The sequence below is a fragment of the Magnolia sinica genome, chromosome 16 (assembly GCF_029962835.1).
Source record: "Magnolia sinica isolate HGM2019 chromosome 16, MsV1, whole genome shotgun sequence".
Classification (NCBI taxonomy): Eukaryota; Viridiplantae; Streptophyta; class Magnoliopsida; order Magnoliales; family Magnoliaceae; genus Magnolia; species Magnolia sinica.
Window position 1 is genome coordinate 15481396 of NC_080588.1, and position 22469 is coordinate 15503864.

Genomic DNA, 22469 nt, shown 5'->3' on the forward strand with positions numbered 1-22469 from the left:
TTAGATGGGGACGATCCTATCCTAACTGGAGCCAAGTGTATCTGCAATAGTGGAGTGGGGGACAATTCATGGGTTGAGCTTATCTGTCTCCAACTTTAGAGATGGCGGTTAGATTCCCTTATGATTGGTAAGGCAACACCATAGATGCCCCTTTTATAATGTCGCCATCCCCTTTTAAGGCTGGTGATATTCCTCAATTTTGCTCTGAAATTCTTTAAAAGCCCCTCCCCTTAAGGTGGAATGAATAGAGAATATCGATTCACCCTCACTTCCCCTGTAATGCTCTCCTTTTTATCTTTTTATCTTTTTCTTTTTTTTTCAGACACTGAAAACTCTCTTATAGCTTATCTCTAAGAAAGAGCAAAAGCTCAAAAATACAAAGAATAAAGCCAAAGCATCAACAAATGAAGGAATTTTTTATTTTTATTTTTTTTATTTATTTTAAAAAAAAAAAAAAGGCTTACACCTGAGCTAGGGAAACCACTCACACCCCCAAGTCAAAGACTCTATGCTTGCATTGCTTACTAACATGCCACCACTCGATTCTGGAAACCCGTGCCGCTAAAATTCAAGGATGAAACGCACGTACAGGATTCCCAAGTAAGAAGAATAGCAGTCACTAATTTGTCACTACATAAGTTAACCTAAGGAAGACAACTTAATCCAAATTAGCGGGAAGACTAAGAGCAGGGAAATGTTCCCCACCTATCAATGTAGAAAGAAGTTTGTGCAAGATCCAATTGGCCCCCACCTGTTTGTGTGATGACCTGAGGGATGCTAGTGGCATCATTTTGCTTTAGATGAAGGAAGCATTTTGCACATACATCAAACCATAACCATATCACTTATACAGGATTTTGGGGGCATTCATGTGGAAGGAAGCCACTGTTATTAGATTGGTTAATGATCTCACACATGTGGCACGTATGCCCTGTACTTGATTGCCTTTCCTTGAAAAAAATTACAGGGGGTGGATATCGTTTGAGGGGGGATTTCTGTACCAAGCTGTAATTTGGTTGAAACTATTACCAGTGCTCTTACCGGGCAGGAAGGATGTGGTGGCATGTTTAATGGGAATGAAAAGCATGAGGCATATAGGTCTTTTGTAAAACTGTGGATGACGTGATGTCATGTGATATATAACGCTTGCATTTTGCATCATAACGTATAGATTTAGTGCTACTGCAGAGTGGGGTAGAGTAGAGAGACTGGCGTTTGTGGTCAATGGATGGATGGATGGATGATGCTAGTGACCTCAAAACAAAAGCCCATGACCTTCTTACAGAGATGAGAGACCCGGTTTGATAACAAAATTTAATTAAACTATACATTAAATTAAAAAAAATTGAAATATATTAGTCTTGTAAATATGTTGGTAGAAACAGGAGCAACACACCAGATCGCTTTTTCTTTCTTTTTCTTTTTCTTTTTTTGTGATAGAAACATTTTCCACTGCATGGTAAAGAGAGCATCAATAATGGCCGAGAGAAGTAAAATCCTTTCTCAGTTATAAACTCATCACGAGGAAAGCTCAGGGCCCCTCTCCTTTTCCCACCTTTTCTCCCCATTTTCAAGTGATTGAACCTTGTTCTCCTGCTGTTTGGATTTCTCAGCATCAACTCTCCTTAGCATGGTTGAGCTCAGCTTTTCCCCACTTCCATCTTCAGATAACAAATCAACAACCTCAACCTTCAAGAAGACTCATGTGAATGAGAAAAACTACCACAATTGCAGTCGTGTGAACTTATAGTTGAAAAGAAATAACAATTTGTTTTGGAAAGAGATGTTATATCCAAATGAGCTCCAATAAAATCAAATTTAAACAATATGGGAGTAAATTCTTAAACATATGTTCCTGAGATTTTAACCATTTTCTGAGGCAAGCAGTCCTAGTAATTGCATGTAAAAAATAATTAAAAAATATAAATAAAAAAGATAGAGAAAAGAAAAGAAAAGCAAGAGTTACACCTTCAATTGCGAAAGACCTTTTTCAGCTCTCCGCCTGTTGACTGACGATCCACCTTCTAAAGTTTCTTTGCTAGATGGCCACATAACCACAGTAACAGTGTTAAGAAAAAAGATCTAATTTAAAGAAATGTAATTAAAGAAAATGTGGATGTCTGACTGTTTGTACAATTTTTAGTCCAACAAGATGGCTAGGGATTTGAATTTACTCTGTAAATTGAGACCAAAAACTCTATGGACTGTTTTTTGCATAAATAGATATCATACAGCTACATTTTAATCTGCAGAAACCTACACAGACAAAACCATGTTTCATGTTTAATGTTTCTTGGCCATTTTACTTGCACAATAATGTTCAGAATGGACCTGAGCTACAGGACAGGCTAACTTTCTCTCTTTTTTAAGGGCATGGGAGTTTAGTTTCCTACCATCCAAAGATAGGTGGCATTTCTCCATTTCAGAAGGATGGAATTCCTCACAGGCCCATTACAAAAAGAAAGGATATCTATGGCATTTCCTGAAAGTTGAGCATTTTCTTGTTTTACACAGAGAGAAACCTAGATGGTTGATATCATGGTTCTTTTTCTTCCGAGAAAGCTGTAGGTGCTTCACTTGCTTAGGAAACGTCTGCTTATCATGATATTTTGGCAGTTCCTCACAAAATCAATTCCATCTATTTTTTAGTTTGAAAAACAAAAGGATTCAAAAAAAAAAAAAAAACTGAGCAACTTTTCTGTAATTTTGACCAATTGAGCACCTTTTATCTTTTATACTTCATTAAAATGTAATTGCAATTCAGGATTTAAAATTCTACTAAGATATCAAGTGCGCTAGAGGTGCCAAGTGTAAAAGCAATGGGATTGACTTAGCTGTTACCATTTTGACTTAAAACTTAAAACCAAGAACCAGATTTTAGGTTGACTTGATCAAAACGTGATTCACTCCTGTATCTTGTGAGATTTACTAGCCGTGACAGTTAAAAGTGAGATTTGCTAAGACTCATGACAGCAAGGGTGGGGCTTTTGAGTCCTGGGAATGCAAACCATTCTAGTGACTAGGGCTCAAACAGGTCCAACTCAAGTGCTTTTCCAACTCTGTAGAAATCTCATAGGCCTTGTTTTTCATTCTCAGAAATGACATTCCCTGAGGGTTCTTTGGCTCAGATAAAGAAGCCCCTCTCCACATTTCTCTTTTAAATCAATATAGAGGCATAAACAAATTGATTCGAAAAGCTTTTGAAGTTGGTATTCTTTGTTGTTTTAGGGTGGGCAACGAACATATCACCAATTTGCATCTCCAGTTCATTGAGAACACTTTTTTTTTTCTTTTTTTTTTGTGTTTGTATAATACCTGTGATTTCATTTCATCTCATTAGATAAAACAACATTTCAAACCATCAACATCCATGAAACCTGATGCCCCATCTTGCGATGGATCATGCTAGATCGATGTCTATCAAATTGGATTAAAGTTGCAACATATTCCACAAAATAAATTTTGATTGTGAATCAAGGAATTTAACACTGGGCCTAATACATGTATAATATGGAGTTCTGCTAGTCCCGCACATAACCCACATACAGCCAACCTGGTAGGTCTGGCACATCCTAACTGTGCATCTGGTCGCCACAGTGTTTAGCAGCCTGGCCCAAAAAAACCAGGTGCATCAAATCATCAGGCAGGTCACAATTGTACATTGAATGTGGAGCACTGGAATTTCTTTCAAACTGTTGATACAGACACGTGTGCCCCACTAGATACCATAAGCCAGACAGCCACATGTAAAGTCTTTTTGGGCTTACCAAAGATGGTGAAATGCGATGAAAAGCCATTTCAGAAAAAATCCAAGTCTACTGATTGATTCCACCTCAATTTCCATAAAATATGTTTGGCAGCTGAATAAGATAGTCGTCAAACCTACAGAGGAATTATATGATCCCCAACCTGAGGATCATTATCGTCATCATAGGCATAGCCAAGGATGCCCACAAAATGTAACTGGATTTTTTTTTGTTTGTACAAGCGGGGGCGGTGGTAATCCAGACCACTGGTCTTATGGACCGCAACAGGAACGTACATGTCTCAGATTCTCCAAGATAGGAAGATCCCATACTCCATCCACAGGCCTTCTCAGTTGAATGTGGACAATAGCTTCTTTTTTTTACTTGATCATCTTGAGTGGTTAGTGTTGCCCTATTGAGAATTTTTTCCGACATTTTCCTCGGGAGTTGGGAGAAAGGGAGGAAAATGGAGGAGGCCAGATTCATGTTCACAGAAAAAACAAGGGTCGTGAAAGACCTCACCAAGCTGATTTTGTTGTTTCTGAAGAATCCCTTTCACCGCATAGGTTGAGGACCTGAAAGTGGTTTTTGGGACATTTAGGTAGGTTACGGCACATTCTCATTGCTAGAAATGCATAAACCAACCGCATAAGAGGTTTTGCTTTCATCAGGTACGACTGTAGAAGACCAAAGCTACCCAATAACCAATCTCATACGTTTTCCTCTCCGAGTGCGTGATCTAAGCTATGGGTCATTTGTGAGATGAAACTCTATGTTTACCAACCCAAAATTGAGGCTTGCACTGTTAAGCTATAGTTGAAGATTATATTTAGAATCGAGAGATTCATGCGTAGATTAATGAAATATCAGGCATATCCAATATAATACTACACATGTAGGCACACATGCACATGCAGCCACACACTCCTGCACACAACTACATGGGCATGCACCCACACACGCATGTGCACACCTGCACCAACGACATAGCCCGAATGTATGCCGCCCATATATCACGCATTCATGGTGCTACCACTGATGTAGCACGTATAGGAGAAAGTAGCATACAGCGTGCCCATTCCCCTGCACACACCAGAGCTACCTCCTATCCAAGTATCTTGTCTGGACAGGCAACCGCCCTGTGTTTATCATTTCTACTCATGCAATCCGGTTTACGGGTCATTTGCCATCCTGAGAGCTATTTTTACCCACCTGAAATTCTTGTTCTATACTCTTAATGTTCATTAAGTTGTATGTAAATTTATCAAGTGTAAGGATGTATACTTTATATTTTTGAAATTCGACAATTTTATTAAAAATGAGTTACACGAAGCCCTACACAAATGACCCTCTCGCCAAGCAAGGCAAAACAGAGAAGAAAGAGGCAAAAAAAAAAAAAAAAAAAACACCCAGGGACAAAAGCCCCAGCCCAAAAAGAATGGACCAAAGACACCCCAAATCCCTGAGAGTTCCACCAAAGAACATCCTCTAAACTCCTGGCTTGGCCACATCCAATTAATGATCATAAGGAAGATCCTAGATTGAATAGAAGAAACCTTGTACTCAAAGATTCTACTATTCCTCTCTTCCCAAACCCCAAAAAAATCTGAAAAACCTTCTGTAAATCCTGCATTTGGCCTTTGAACTGGCTAGCATGCCATTCTAACTATTTACTGCCAATAGAGTTATTGAAACTCCATGCTAACCCCAACCAAAAAATAAGGGAAGCCACACCTTTTTTGCCACCCGACAGTGAACGAATAGGTGGTTGACCAACTCTTCCTTGTTCTGCACATGATGCACATGCTGGGGAAGGCAATATTTAGTTTCTTTAGCTTATCCAACTTTAGAATCTCATTGACCGTAGCCGCCCAAGAAAAAGCTTTGAACTCTTGGAGGCGCAGGAGCCTTCCAAACTTTTGCACATAGAGGAGAGGCACTCTCACATTTGTTTCCCTCAGAGAAAAGATGGAATAAGAAACCATGCATCATTTGTTTCTCCATTGCCCTATTGCGAGATGAAAATGGGGCTACTTTTTTTTGACCCAGAGTCTTTCTTCCATAGTTGAGGAGGGGCTCATTCAAGGAAAAGGGAGACTATTATAGAGGATGCTTCCTTTTGCGTTTTTCTTGTTAGTATAGAGGAGAGAAACATGTGGATATAACTTCACGTCCCCATTCGAGAGGTAGTATTGACAGAATTGAGTTGAAAGTTATCAAATGGGTTCTAGAGGAAGGGGAATTCCATGGTGTAATGGTGTTAGATATTTTGGGAATTCCATGGGTAATGGTGTTAGATATTTTGGGAATTCCACAGGGTCATGGTGTCAGATCTCTTCAAGGATTGGCTATCAGTAGCAGATGGCAATATGGCAGAACTGGTCCAGAATGGCTCTAAGCAAGGATCTGCTATCGATGTTCAGGAATTAAATTCAGATAGCTGTTCCCCCAGCAATCCAGGTCCATGTGGCATTGAATGAGTGATTACAGAGACAAGAACTGTCATGTGCGGGTCCTTGCTCTTGCTCCGGTAGACTCCTTGGAGTTTCAACACCTGGTTGAGGGTTCAAGTACCTGAAATCCCACTAAGGCATGAGTGTGTGGCGGTGTGTGTGCATGTGTAAATAAAAATTATATAAAAATAAAAAAATAAAAAAAAACTGTCATGTGCCACATGCTTCTTAAACCCGAGTGAGGGAACTAATGTTAGTAGAGGCCCAATTGTCATGTGCCACAAATGCTTCTTAGACTCGAGTGAGGGAGCTGATGTTATTAGAGGCCCTCATCCTTCAGTAGTCTAGGGAGGCAAAAATCTCAAGTGCACAACAAGATAGTTAAATTTTACAAAGATTTGTTATTGGGTGAAGGGTTGAGGAGGCCTAGGCTAGACAATCTCTTTCCAAAGGATTCTAGAGGGGGTATCGGAGGATATTGAAAAGCCAACTCCTCAAGTCAAATTAAAGAGGTGGTTGATGTGCTTGGTAGAGATAAAGCTCCAGCCCAAATGATTATCCTTGACCTTTTTCCAGGTTTTCTAGGATTTAATTAAAGAGGATGTGAAGGCTTTTGATTTGACTTCTTAAATAATCGATTTGCCTCAAAGTTGGGTGCAACTTTTATTGCCTCAATTCCAAAAAGAGTAAGATGTTGAGAATCTAAAAGATTTTAGACCAATAAGCTTATTCCGTTCACCTTATAAAATTGTAGCAAAAATTCTAGCTATAGGGTTTCAAGCCACGTTAGGGTATGTGATCTCCAAGGTTCAAGGGGCCTTAGAAGGTCGTCAAATTCTAGATAGTGCTTTGATTGCCCAAGAATGCATTAATGCCCAAGCGAAAGAAGGTAAGCAAAGTGTAGTTTGCAAAGAAAAGGTTAGGTCATGGTGAAAAATAGTGGGGTTGGATCAAAGAATGTACTCGATCAACAAAATTTTCAGTTTTAGTCAACAGCTCTCCAAGAGGATTTTTCAAATCATCCGGGGAGTTGAGGCAAGGAGATCCCCTTTTGCCATTTCCTTTTGTGGCAGTTATGGAGGGATTTAGCATGATAATGGATAGGGCAGTTTCAAGAAGCATCATCCAAGGGTTTAAGGGCTGACAAGGGGGAATTTATGATATCACACTTGCAAAATGCAAGTGACACTATCCTATTATGAGAGGTAGAGAGTGACCAAGTTAATAACCTAAGGAATTATGTTTTGAAATGGTCTCGCGCTTACAAGTAAATGTAAACAAGTGTGAAATGTTGAGAATAGGATATTTCTAGATTATATATTGGGCATATTAGGACGTAGTCCAAAACAGCAATTTTGGATTCAGACATGTGTCAAATCGGCAAAATTTTTCATTTTGGTGAATGGTTCGCCGAAAGGTTTTTAGCTACTTCTCATGGGCTGTGTCAAGGCGATCCTTTATCCCCTTTCATGTTCATCACAATTATGGAGGCCCTTGGTAGAATGATCGGCAGAGGGGTTCAGGTGGGATTGGTAAAAGGCTTTGGGGTGGATAATACAAATTTTCAAATTTCTCACATTCAGTAAGCAGATTATATACTCTTATTGTGCAATGCGGATGATTTTTTTGTGGAAAATCTTCGCTTGATTATAGTTAGTTTCGAGGTAGTTTCTAGTCTGAAAGTTAATATTTCCAAGAGTGAGATCTTAGGGATAGGCATTTCCAAAGAAAAAAGTGTGGGCTTTCTTGAAGGAATTTGGGTGCAAGGAAGCTTCTTTTCCAACAACGTACTTGGGACTACCGTTTTGTATAGGAAGACCGGCGAAGCATGTGTGGGATAGAGTTATTGAGAGATGTGAAAGAAAGATTTCAAAATGGCAATCGACGTACTTATCTATGGGCAGGAGGATGGTAATGATTAAAACATCTGTCTTATTTTCTTGTCTATTTTATGTCTTTTAAAATGCCCAAAAACTATTCTGAACGCATTGGAGAGATGAATAAGGGATTTTTTATCGGAAGGGTAGGGGGAGAAACACAAGTTCCATCTAATGAAATGGGATGAATTCTGTAAACCAACGGCTCAAGGAAAAGCAAGGATCTTAAAGTTAGAAGAGATGAATTTAGCTCTTTTGGGGAAATGGGCATGAGGTTTGAGGTGGAAGGAGGTAATAGCGAAAAAATATGGGGTACATGAAGGAGAGTGATGAACGAAGGATTCATCCTTATATCAATGTTCTTACTTGTGGAAATCAGTGGCGTCCTTAAAAGAGAGTGTGGGAGGGAATGGGCTTTCATTTGGGGGATGGTAAAAGAATTAGATTTTGACAGGATAGGTGGGTGGGAGATGTGAAGTTGGGAGAGAGGTTTCCATCTTTAGCTAGGGTAACTAGGGTAGAGGGGGAGGTGGTGAGTAATTATTTTTCAATAAGCAGGGAGGAGCTTACATATAGCCCTATTTTTAGAAGGAATCTTTTGGATGGGGAGTTTGAAGAGATGGTTCTATTGCTTGAGATGTTATCAAAGATTTCCCTACTCTTATCAAAAGCGGATTCCTTGAGATGGTGTCAGTTGAAGATAGGAAATTTCTTAGTTAGATCCTTCTATCGGTTCTTGTGTGCGGGTGAGGATCATCCTGAGATTGCAGCAACGGCACCCCTCTGGCATTACGGTGCTCCATTGAAGGTAGCGGCTTTTGGTTGGCTAGTAGGCAGAAACAAAGTGCTAAGAATAGACAATCTTTCTAAGCGGAATATGTATATCTCCCAAACGTTTGCTTGATGTGCTTCAAAAATGCAGAATCTGCGGATCACTCATTCATTCATTGCGTATTTGCCAGGGAGGTTTGGGATCTTCTTCTACAAATTTTCAGAGTTCTTTAGGTGTTCCCGAAGACAACTAAGTTTCTCATAGCTTGGCACGACAAGGGGATGGGGAAAGATGGGAAAAGGTTGTGGCAATTAAGTTTATTAGCAACTCTATGGGCCTTATGGTGGGAAAGGAAATAGCGTTGCTTCAGAAGCAAAATGAGCGAAGCGATGCAAGTATTCAATAGGGCAATTCTTAATATGAAGGATTGGGTGGAAGCTTAAGAGTTTTCAGTCTTCTCTTCTTATCCCTTTAGGGGCGTTTCGTTGGGTGTTGTTGTATTTTTGTATCTTTTGTATATTTGTACAGTTGTTTGCTTCGGCCTCGGCCTTTTTTAATATATCATCATTGTTCAAAAAGAAAAAAAGATGATTCGAAGGAATTAGGCTAGCAAAATCTTTTCCCATGATGGAAGGAAAAGGGACTGCTAAATGAGGATATAATAAGAAAGAAGCATTATATGAAGGAAGACACGGAAGAAAGGAAAAAAGGAGAAGAAACTACGATAAGAGGCGGAGGGAGTATATGATAGCTATCACCAAAAATGGTGTGGTGCCTTGCATGGCTTTCTTTAACAACCATAAATTTGATATGATAACTTCGTTTTTTTCCTTCTTTTTTTTAACGAATAATAAGTCAATTTTATTTAGGGTTGTACATTGAGCCGAATCGAGTCGAGGTGGGCCAAGCTCGGCTTGACTCGTCCATGCTCTACTTGAGTTTGAGCTCAAGCCCGAGATCGCCCTCGAGCTCAACATTAGAGCTTGGCTTGTTTGCCAAAGCTTTCAAGTCAAGCTAGTGGATCGAGTCGAGTCGACCCAACCCAGTACCCAACCCACACCGACTCAACCCAGCATCCAACCCGACCCAACCCAACACCCAACCCGACCCAACCCACACCCGACTCAAGCTAGCACCCAACCCAACAACCCAAGACCCAACCCAAATCAAACAGAAAATCAAATATTCCTTGATATATAAAAAATTTTAAATAAATCATTCATGATAGAGGAAGGTAACCTGCTTTTGTGGTGGGTGTTGATTGCTGAGAGAGAGAGAGAGAGAGAGAGAGAGAGAGCTGTGGCGAGTGGCCGAGTGCTGAGCCAGGCAAAGACGAGTCGGACAGACGCCGGATGAGTGGCCGAGTGAGGATCAGGAGAGGGGGGGGGGGGAGAGAGAGAGAGAGAGAGAGAGAGAGATTGCTCGGGCGAGCGCGGGCTGCGGCGGGTTGGGTAAGGGAAAGGGAGGAAAAGAGATAGGGAAGGGTTGAGACGGGTAGGGTTTTGTTTTAAAATTTTAAGTTATTATTATTATTATTATTATATTATTATTATTATTATTATTATAATATAATATTCGAGTCGAGCTCGAGCTTGAGCTTCGAGTCGAGTCGAGCTGCACTATGCTCGAACTCGGCTCGTTTTCAAATCAAGTTGGGTAGTATGGAGCTTGACTCGCCCCGAGTCATCCTTCAAGCCGAGTCAATCCGAGCTAACTTGAGCCAAGACGAGTGAGCTTTTCGAGCCAACTCGACTCATGTACAACCCTAATTTTATTGAAAGGTTGCTTGACAAAATCAAGATAGCAAAAAATAATACATAGAAGCTTACAACCCAAAAAGAAACTCAAAATTGCTATCCAAATAAGGATGAAACATATATTTAACCCTAGATGTCCATTCTATGACATTCCTCTTAGATTTCCACATTACATCTTCCCACATACCCTTTTCGTTAAGGAAGCATCCCTATTACGCTCCCCTAAATGTTCCAAAGTACTGCAAGCATGACCAATCATTAACTTATCCTTTTCAAGTAAGACACCATACCACGTCCAAAGCATCTTGTCCACTGATTGTAGCATCACCCAGTCAACACCAAGGGTTGATAGAAAGTAATCCACACCTGATGCACAAAGGAGCAATGTAAAAACAAATTATCTAACAAATACATCACTCATGCGTAAAAGTCACATGTTGGGGAGGATCATGAAATTTTTAAGATTGTCTATGGTAAGGATGCACGTCCACAAAAGTTGCCACATTAGGAGCACCATAGGACCAAAAAGCATGGAAAAAATCATGTCTTCTTGATATCAATAAATCCCGTAGCATCATGTAGAGAGACTTAATCATGAACTTACCAAAAGGTGAAGCATTCCAAACCGACGAGTCCTTAGAAGTCGAGGGGTGAATATTATGGAGCCGCTCCAATAACTTAACATAGTCCTCCGTCTCCTCGTCGGATAAGTCCCTACGGCATGGAGGGATCACACCCCGCTCCCACCAATAGAGGAAAAGCAGTGGGCCATTAACATATTCTTCATAGGAGCTAGTCTCGCCAAAGATGAGAATTCTACCTCCAAAGAACTAGCCCCACATCTGATGAGGACATCCGAGCACCATACCAGAGGAGGGCTGAGCCAGTTTCCTTATGGCTCGACGACCGTTACATGGGGCCCACTTGGCCCAATTCACATTCCTAGCTACGTTGAAGACCCCGCGTGCATGTCCGTGAATCTTTCAAGACTCCATACTTGGAAGATGCATGTGGGCTGCATATAAGAGCTTGATGGACACGATGATCGGACCGTTGGATCATCATCATCGGACATCTTGATCGTGAACCCCCATGGCCCACGAAATAGTCTTTGATGCAGGACAATTAACCACTTGCTCTAAAAGCTTGAACTGGTAGAGCATGGCGAATTAATCCCTTTATTCCATAGCCCAGGCCCCACATGCCATAGGTTAGGATCTCGGCCAAACCCCCCTCGTGGGCCCCACTTCACGCGAACCACCGGCCTCACATGGGCCGCCCACCCCGAGTGTGCCCCTGCATCCCACATGCCACCCCACTCGAGCCCAGTGTGAAAATGCCTATGCGTTAATCACATCCAGTAAGGAGTCTCGAACACGAGACCTCCCGCTCTGATACTACGTTGATGCAAGATCATTAACCGCTTACTCTAAAATCTCGAACTGATAGAGTATGGCGAATCGATCCCTTTATCTCATAGCCCAGGCCACGCATCTCATGGGTTAGGACCTCGGCCGAACCCCCTCGTGGGCCCCACTTCACATGGTTTTGCTTCACACAAGCCACCCACTTCTCACGGATGGGGCCCGCCTCAGACGAGTCACCTGCCTCACATAAGCCGCCCACCCCGATTGTGTCCCTGTATCCCACAAGCCACCCCACTCAAGCCCAGCGTGAAAATGCCCCAGCATTCATACGTGTCCAGATATGCACTTTTGAAGATATGTGCCTAGATATACACTTTTGCCTTGGGCATCACGATGCCCAGCATGTCACTTCTTTGACATTTACCTTCAGCCCCGATGCCTCTTCGTAGCATCCCAAAATCTTTCTTAAATTGTCCACCATTAAAGCATCTGTATAACAAAATAATAGGGTATCATCCGTGTATTGTAGATGAGATATTCAATCCCCTTCTTGTACTCCACGAAATCCAGAAGACCTCTTGCCCTTTTGCTAACGTTTTGCTCAAAGGTTCCGCTACTACTACAAATAAGAAATGTGAAAGCAGATCCCATGCCTTAGACCTCATGATGCATTAAAAAATCCCTTTGGAGAACCGCTTACCAACAATGAAAAGCAAGTTGGCGATACACATGCATCCACTTGATCCATTTGCTCCCGCACGCCAATCTTTTCAACATGTACTCAAGGAAAGCCCAATCCATGTGGTCATAAGTAGCGTTGTACACGAGTCGAGCTGGCTCGAAAAGCTCGCTCGACTCAGCTCAAGTTAGCTCGGATTAACTCGGCTTGAAGGACGACTCGGGGCGAGCCAAGCTCCATACTACCCAACTCGATTTGAAAACAAGCCAAGTTCGAGCATAGTGCAACTCGACTCGACTCGACTCGAATATTTATATATATAACAAAAAAACTTAAAATTCTACAACGAAACCCTACCCGTCCCAACCCTTTCCTGTCTCTTTTCCTCCCTTTCCCTTACCCAACCCGCCGCAACTTGCTCTCTCTCTCTCTCTCTCTCTCTCTCTCTCTCTCTCTCTCTCGGCCACTTATCCGACATCTGCCCGACTCGTCTCAGCCCGGCTCAACACTTGGCCACTCGCCACAGTTCTCTCTCTCTCTCTCTCTCTCTCTCTCTCTCTCTCTCACAGCAATCAGCACCCGCCACAAAGGTAGGTTACCTTCCTCTATCATGAATGATTTATTTAATTTTTTATATATCAATGAATATTTGATTTTCTATTTGATTTGGGTTGGGGCTTGGGTCGAGTTGGGTGTTGGCTTGAGGCGGGTGTGGGTTGGGCGCTGGGTTGGGTCGGGTGCGGGTTGGGCACTAGGTTGGGTCGAGTTGGGGCTAGGTTGGGCCGAGTTGGGTGTTGGGTTGAGTCGGGTGCGAGTTGGGTGTTGGGTTAGATCGACTCAACTTGAGGTAAGCTCGACTCGACTCGACTCGATCCACTAGCTCAAATTGAGCTCGACTCGAAAGCTTTGGCAAACAAGCCAAGCTCCAATGTTGAGCTCAAGGGCGAGCTCGAGCTCGAACTCAAGTAGAGAACGGACGAGTCAAGCCAAGCTTGGCCCACCTCGACTCGACTTGACTCGGCTCGATGTACAGCCATAGTCATAAGCCTTCTCAATATCTATTTTGCAAACCACTCATTTCTTGTTTTCCTTGTGTCTCAAATCTATACATCCATGGGCGAGCAAAGCATTGTCTAAAATTTGTCCATCTGCCACAAAAGCACCCTTATTCTTAGATATGACGAAGGGAAGCACCAATCTAATCTAGATGCAAGGATCTTGCCTAGAATCTTGTAAGGACTACCAATTAGGTTAATAAGGTGAAAATCTGAAATTGACTCTGCTCCTTTCTTAGGTATAATAGTTGTAAATGATGCCCCCATCCCTTTAGAAAGCTAACCAATGTCACAAAACTCTTGAACTAATTCCGCTACATCCGTCTAGAGCACGTCCCAAAAAAACTTGAGAAAAGGCCATTACACATCTGCTTGAGCCCGGGGCCTTATCTCTCCCCAAGGAATCTATGGCACTTTTGATTTATTCTTCAGACACTGGTTTTTCAAGAGAGTCCCTATCCTCAGTGGAGAGGCATTGGAAAGACATTGTCCAACAAAGGTCTCCTCCACCCATCGCTAGATAATAACTTGGAACAGTAATGCACAATCAGTGAGCAAACATCCTCCTTGTGTTCTATTCTCTGACCATCTACCACTAGACTACTAATCTGATTGTCCCTTGCACTTGCACTAGCAATACCGTGAAAAAAAAAACTAGTGTTCTTATCACCTTCATTTAGCCATAATGATTTCGACCTCTACCGCCACAAGATCTCTTCTTCCTTTAGGTAGTTAGAATACTCTACAAACAAGAACGAGGGCCTATTTCTTTCTTTTGTAGATAGATCAACCCCCTCTTCCTTGATGTCTAACCCATTCAACTAGCGAATTATACCTTCTGCCTTTTCAATCCTTTGGCTTAGGAATTCCTTTTTTTCCAATCGTTCATTTTTCCTTTCAAAAGTTAGCTTTTTAGCCAATTAGAAACCAGCCGCACCTATAACGTTGTAAGACCGCCACCAATTTTTAACAAGATTAGATAAGTCTTCCACTTCCAGCCATGCAAACTCAAAACGAAACCGCGAATTGTAACTAGTGGATAGTTGTCAATCCAGTCAGCTAATAACATGAATTTGTCTAATCTTGCCATAACTAACCTCCTTGCCATTGGACCAAGTGTACTTAGCCCCACACACTAGGATATCAATCATTTCATTTTGGCCTGGGCCCCACACACAGGGATATCAATCATTTCATTTTGGCTTGACCCACTCCTCAAATGCTCTCATGCTTCTAGTAACTTGGCCTCCATTCAATTTCTCATGCGCGAATCTAATGACACTGAAATCTCCCCCAACACACCATGGGAAATTGAAATTTGTTCTCACCTAATTTAGCTCTGCCCAAAAGAGATTCTGCAAATTGGGATATGGGGCCATACACTACTATGAAAAGCCAACTGAATTGTGATGATCTCCCTGAACACAATCGAGACTTAACAGGACCCAGTGAAACGGCCTTCCCAACACTAGATTTCCTTATTCCAGACCATCACCACACCCCCCACCAATCCTTCTACATTCAACGCTAACCCCCCCTTGTTCTTAATGCCCCAAATAGAGTCAAGAATTTTATCATCAAAAGCCTCCAATTTTGTCTCTTGAAGAGAAAGGATTTGAATCTCATATTTTCTACATACCTCTCTTACCTGGTTTCTTTTTTCTTGGCTCCTCAATATCTGTCCAACTCCTTCGTCATCGATAGATCACCCTGATTTGACTGGAATGTATTATGTATCAACTTGGGGAGGGGGGGCGGAGAGGACTTTCACTACACTCTACCAGAAACTCCCTCACTACTTACAAAGGGGCAAGATCAACAACATCATCGAAATGGTCCACACTGGTGACCTCAACAGATGAAAGAAAGAACTCACCGTCCTCAAGAAGTTCTTCTTTGGCCTCCTTTGAGAACCTCTCAAAGATATGAAGCATCCTCCCTAATTGATCTTCCTCACACACGAATCTCTGGATGCAAGATTCTTCAACTTCCACCAAGGCTTGACCACCTACTTGCTTGGAGATGTAGCTCGGGTTGAGAGCGTGATGATCGGCTAAATAGAAAACTGAAGCCTGGTCTATCAATGAATATGGCACTGCGAATCCACAACTCTATCTCTCTCATGTGACACATGAGACAGGAGCACCAGCTGGCCCATCAAAGTGCACGTTGCATCAAGTGAGAGGCCCTAATGTACTGCCCCCAATTTGTTCTGAACCCATGTGTTAACGTCTCCTCGCTTGGGGTCACTCACTCTAGCATTGGGATAGTGGCCTATTCTCCGAGCCTAACAACAATACAGGTGTCTCCCATGGAGGCAAACGCGTGTTCTGAGCCTCCCAAGCTCAACTAACACCGTAGACATGCGACATCTGGAGACAAGACATTTCATCTCCCATCTATAACAGCCGCCGACCTTCCTCTGAAAAGTTGCCCCCCTCATTAATTCCCTTGCCGATACGTGTCTCACTCTCGCTCAGTTCACCCTAACACATGTCACTCCAAGCCAGAGTGTCGACTTCAAAGCAGAAGTCGAGCCGTCCATTCAAACTCCGAACCTTTCCCCCCTTGCCAGTTGTGATTTGAGCCTCCTCCCAATCCTCATGTGCCAACCAAACCTCTTCCCGAGCCATCATAATGACGTTGCAAGCTTCTGTCAATGCCATAGACCCGGACGGTCCATAGAGCTCTATGTGAGCACCTCGTCGCCTGACACCAGCAACTCCATTACCGGTCATCCAAGAGGTATATCTATATTCATATCAAGGTCCATACCCATGCATCATTGATGAGTAATTGGAAAATCAAGTTCACGATTCCATAAGTTGACAATTTTTTTCCTGCATTTGAACACTCGTGAATTTCATTCTTAGTTCCCCCCTCCAACCATTGATAATGGCAATAGCTAAATGTGCAATATCTAACCATAGATATGACTACAGATGAATACATTCACATTACAAATAAGCACAATGTGACAAACAGTCCCTGAATGTGTATATGGCAACTGCCGGATACATTTCTCATTTCTCTATGCGCATTGCATACAGGCATTACCCATGTATATGTAAGGGTGCACTTATGGACATGATGGGACACTATTCCTTTTCAATGTTAAACAAAACTAATGAAAAACTGAGATGAGGAAAAACAACCAGCAGGGGTCGAATGGCTGAGAGTTATTATCAACTATTGTTAAATGGTAGCAACATTAAAGAGATCATTTCGATTGCTAAGAGGGAAGATCTTTTCATAAGATAAGCATGACTGGATTGGTAAAGTAAAGGAGGAAGAAAGAAAATCATTCCAATTGCTAAGAGGGAAAATCTTTTCATAAGATAAGCACAATTGGATTGGTGAAGTAAAGAGCAAGAAAGAAACGATAAACAGATCAGACCAAGTACAAATATACATCTTTTGTGGACAAACAGAAAGGAAAAGGTACCCTTGCAAGTAAAACATAAGAGTATATTAAAGTCACAAATGAAACCTTAAACAGCCTACAGCTCAAACAAAAACTAAAGCATACAAATGTTGAGACTTGAGAGCCTATGTTAGAGTCACAAGGTAACATTTAAAGATCACTTGTCAAATTTTCCATTTAAATTCCTTTCCTAGTCAAATATTTAGTTCTATTTCATGGTCCCGTCTTGTTAATGGTGATGCACTCAGCACTCTCAACTAGTTTTACTGACACCAATTAATTAAAAGATAAATCTTTGTCAATATCTTGAATAGCTTTAACAACTGTCTTTCATTGCTCAATAACTAAGGGCCTGTTTGATAAGGAGAAGAAAGTTTTAAAAAAATAAATTCAAAATTGTAAAAATGATTTTTGCTGCAAAGGTTAAAGAGTTCATTCCAAAAAAATTGGGTTGTGTTTGATTTGCAAGGAATGCTCATATGAAATCACATATTTATTGACAATTGTCCCCTCATATCTTGTGCCAGAGAAAAGCAAATGTGGATAAGGTTAATGATGACTTTATGGAATTAACTATTTTACTTCAAATCAATAGGAGAAGATGTCAAATCAAAGGAGTATTTTTTTCCCCACAGTATCTTTGTAATCAAACAAGCCCTAAGTGTAATACAATGAATGATAACAATATGCTAAAATTATGGTGTGTTAATGAAATGGATAGAAAAACACCTGACGATAATAGCATCCAACTTTTCATCAACAATTGATGGGCCATAAGGATCCGTGATGGGTTCCACATGCACTGTCAAACCAGGTTTAATGGACTATAATCATGTCCAAAGGAAACAATCAGAATTGAAGTCACATACAAATAACATGTGGAATAAATGCATGGTGATAATTGAAGTAACAGCAAAATAACATGAATATTCTTGTCGCATCCTAAAACAATATGCAGATCTCTCATTACACACCCAACATCAAGACAGTCGCATGCCTATGGTAACCAATCTGTGTATTAGTAGTTGATTTCAAGCATGACTTTAATGCTTGTGCATGCATGTGCCATCTATATATTATGAGCCAAAGTGGCCCATAAGTACTGATGATTTTTCAAGTCTGTACGGTGGTCCCCATGTGAGATAGTGATGATCCCTACCAACGTTCAAAGTCTTTTCAAGTGACATTTGAACTTTTAGAGTTTATTTCAATCATTTAGGAGTTTTCTTTTCTTTCTTTTTTCTTTTTTTTTAGTTGTTTTTGGGTGGGCTCGTACAAATAGCACACACTTTGTTTGGAAGTTTATACATGAAATATTAAATTGGTTTCAGCCGTATGTTAAAGGGGGACTGATTTTAAGCCTTTATTCAAAGAATCCCTTTTGAGTATCTATCTAACAGGATTTGATTGTAAAGTTTTTTGTGATGAGAAATTGGGGACTTCTGAATATTGATTGGAGGCTCTACTGAATAAAGCCTATGGCTATAAAATAGGATCTAAGATTGTTAATTCCTATCTAATAAGAGTGGCAAAATTAAAATGATTTAAAGCCCCAACAGCCATTCTCAAAAGCCTTCAAAGTTTCCCATCGCTTGTGTGCCCCCTACATGTTATTAGTAACTAAATACACGAGAATCAGTGCATCTTAAAGTTTTGAGGTTATCAGTATGATCCTAGGTGTCAATCCCCAATGCTTAGTAGTTCTTATGGGGAAAGAAAATAGGATATAGCTTTAGAATTAGCAGGAAATTAAAAAGGAAAATATTAATTAGGAAACTAAAGGTCACAAAGACCATATCATGGTGCTTTTTTATATATTCTTGTGCAAAAAAGCTATGAACAATTTATTTCTGATTAATTGAACAGGAGGTAAATCTGAGGCAGTCATTGCTGATGAAAGACTCGTGATCAGAAGCAATGGCTCCAGAAGGTGTGGTAGGGAATATAGGCCTATCCAAAATGATCATCAAAGAGCTAGAACGATGGGCAAATGCAACGTGGAGGCTAACAGAACATGTATAGGTGAAGCAATGGTCCAAAGTAGGGTTGGCTCCAGAGATGGTCCTTGGTAGCTTGGTCTGAGAACCTGGAAGATGGATTCAGAGATACATGGATCTCTTTTAAAAGGGGTGTCAATCCGTGCATAGGGCATTGACACCTTTTGACTTCAGTGTGACCTCAAGTGATTCTGTAGACTGATCCTTCTGCTGATAGAGGTGAAGCCTTCCTGTTTGGCCAGGTGAAGGTGAGGAGGTTCAGAACAACTAGCAGTGCAATAGCGAAGCCATCATTCTCGTCATCAACAAGATATATTACATCATTAAACACTAGGAAGTTAGAGCTTCAAAGTTGTGCCTTTTCTATTATTGATGCCTGTACGCCACCTCAAAAGATGCCTCTGTCTGCAGTCTTCTGAGAAACAGGGACGTGTTGCAGTCACTTTTGTGCCTCTATAAGTAACAGTCAGATGCAATTAACGCCCTTTTCATATTTGCAGGAGATGTCACCATACGGTTTTCTTCGTAAATCTAATGATTTCTCACTTGACTTATCAGCCCTACCTCTCATCTAATATCTCCAAGCCCTTTTAGTAGCTCACATGCATGTCCACTCATATAAAATAACCAACATGGTTCGATTACTTTGGATATAGGCTTTTCCCAGCAGATCACATGGAGCAAGACGAATGGTGATTTTGATATAGAAGAGAGTTGTTTGCCCAATCTCTTCATTTTGGACGTTTAAGATTGTCGTAATAGAAATAAAATCTTATTTGGCACTAATGTGGAGTTTCTTGTTGAGGCTACCAAAGAGATAGACCTTTTAGTTGGAAGATGAAACGGAGTTTGGGGGAAAAAGATTTCACCCAAAAGCCGACAAATATCACCACCAAAAACTATGCGGCTCCCATGATGGTCATTTCCCCATCTTCCCTTCAGGTAATCCTTCGAAGGCTAAAGTGTCAAGTAATAATCTTTCTAGCAAATCGAAAACCTTGTCTGGTATGACATCTCATACGAGATGGGCAAAAGCGATAGCTCCATCTTGAAGAGGAGTGTACCCTACAAATACAATTTCTATTTCTTGTCTTTTGAGGTATGGTGAGGAAAGGGACAAACAGTTGGATTAAGGGTTATGGGGTTGCCAAACTTAATAGTTGGCATTGTTGCAGGCTCTTGGCAAATCAGAAGGATACTTGTCAATTTATAGTGAGCTTCTTTCTTCACAAGAGGATTCTAGAAGTTTTTTCTCTGAATTCACTATATTCATCTCAAAATCGGAGATCTTCCAAGGAGTATTGACTAATGTTTATGCCCAACTGAACCTTAGAGAAGGTGAGAGTTTTGGGCGAGTTCGATTATATTGCTTCCACTGTTGTTATGTGCGACTGCATATGCGAATATGCAATCGCATATATGCACATTGATGGAGAAATTGCATATGCGATCACTGCACATATGTGATCACATATGCCACATGTGCGACAATATGCGATCGCATATGCAATGTATATGCTTGCATACAGCATATGCGATCGCATATTGGCCAACGGTCAGAAATCTAACTGTTGGCACTTCATTTTTTTTTTTATTTTTTTTTTTTGCAAAAAAAAAAAAAAAAAAAAACACACACACACACTTTTTTACCTATAAAAAGGCTTCCAAAGCTCCTCCATTTGCAATATTCTCACCCCAAACTCTCTTACTATCTTCTTCTCTTACATTTCTTAATTCCAAGTGGTTCTAATCTCTCTCTCTTACATTTCCTACTTCCAAGTGGTTTCTAATCTCTCTCTTACATTTCCTTCTCTCTCTCTCTCTCTCTCTCTCTCTCTCTCTGAAGTTGGAAGATCGAGATTCAAGTTCAACATTCAAGCACTCTCTTGCTTACATTCTTCATTTCTTCTAATTCTAATCCTTCTTTTCAAGGAAGATTCAAGTTCAAGCGTTCAAGTTTCAAGTTTCAACAATAGATTGATTCAAGCACTATCTTACATACATATTAGTATTTTTACACATATACATTTCTATTTCATTCTCTCTCTCTCTCTCTCTCTCTCTCTCTCTCTCTCTCTCTCTCTCTCTCTCTCTCTATTCTCTCTACTACATACATATATTACCTAAACATTCTACATTTTTTTTCCCTATCTTACATTTTGTTTCAAGTGTAGGCTATAAGCTACAAGCCTACCAACAACTTACAATCACAAGACAAGAGTGACTCAAGAGTCAAGACTAGAGTGAAGAAAGTCTCAACTCTCAACTCTCAAGTCTCAACTACAAGTCTACAAGGCAAGTGAAGAAAGTCTCTATTCTCCTTCTCCCTCTCTCTAATTCTCTTTCCTTTTTTCTTTCTTTTGTTTTGTTGTAACTTGTTTGTAAGTGACAAAGTGTAACTCTCTCTATCTCCCTATCTCTATTCTCTATCTCTCTCTCTCTCTTCCAAAGTGTAAGTGTAACTCACTCCCTCTCTCTCTTTTTTTTCTTTCTTTTGTTTTGTTCTCTTTCTCTACAAGTGTAAGCGTGTATCTCTCTCTCTCTATATATCTTTCTCTCTTTCCCTCTCTATCTCTACATTCTATCAATCTTTCTATTTTTCTTCTCTCCCTTTCTCCTCTTCTACAAGAGTACTAGTGGAAGGGTCAAGCGTGTAAGTGTAGCTCTACTTGTCTCTCTCTCCCTCTCCCATCTCTCATTTCATTTCTTCTCTAATCTTTGCTCATCGTTACTTTAGTCTTTAATCTTTAGTTTTTAGTTTCTAGTTACAAGTTATAACAAATCACTACACCAGGTCTTCTTCCCAATCTTCCTCTTTAAAGCCCAAGTCGAATTACCCGGGTTAAAAGTATGGCACTATCGTCATGCTAAAGATAAGACTCACATAGTATGTGAGTTATGTGAGTATGTGGGTTCCAGTGGCATTGCGCGGAACAAGAACACCTTACACAATTACCGGAGTCAAATGCAAAAACATGCAACAAAATTACTTCAAAAATCCGAAGGAAGATCATCGAGTATATAGATAAACAATCGAGAAATAGATACAATAGTACCCTACGTCAAGAGGAATATAAGAAACAAGATGCATACGAGGATATAAACCTTGTTAATGTAAAGGAAGCTAGCCCTATCCCTCCTACGTCAACAAGCCAGTCTGGACCACCACCGGTCTCGAAAAGAGCTCGGGGGCATGGGCCCATGAATAAATGGTGTAGACCACACTCCGAGGATGTCGCCGACTAAAGGGATCGGGGTAAAGGGTCGGCTCAAACAACTTTAGAAAACCGGTATAAATAAAAAGATCAGAAAACTACTATTCAATATATCGCTAAGTGATTT

General features: G+C 40.8%; 1 protein-coding gene across 1 annotated transcript in view; it reads right to left on the bottom strand.

The window, feature by feature from the left end:
* Positions 1-452: 452 nt before the first annotated feature.
* Positions 453-22469, bottom strand: part of LOC131229872 (phosphopantetheine adenylyltransferase) — a 38972-nt gene continuing 16955 nt past the window's right edge. Inside the window, exons 6-8 of the mRNA XM_058225916.1 lie at positions 17860-17954; positions 1969-2038; positions 453-1689 (exon numbers count right to left, since the gene is read on the bottom strand). Coding sequence (XP_058081899.1) covers positions 1519-1689; positions 1969-2038; positions 17860-17954 — 336 coding nt within the window. The 3' untranslated portion in view covers positions 453-1518. The remainder of the gene's footprint in view (positions 1690-1968; positions 2039-17859; positions 17955-22469) is intronic.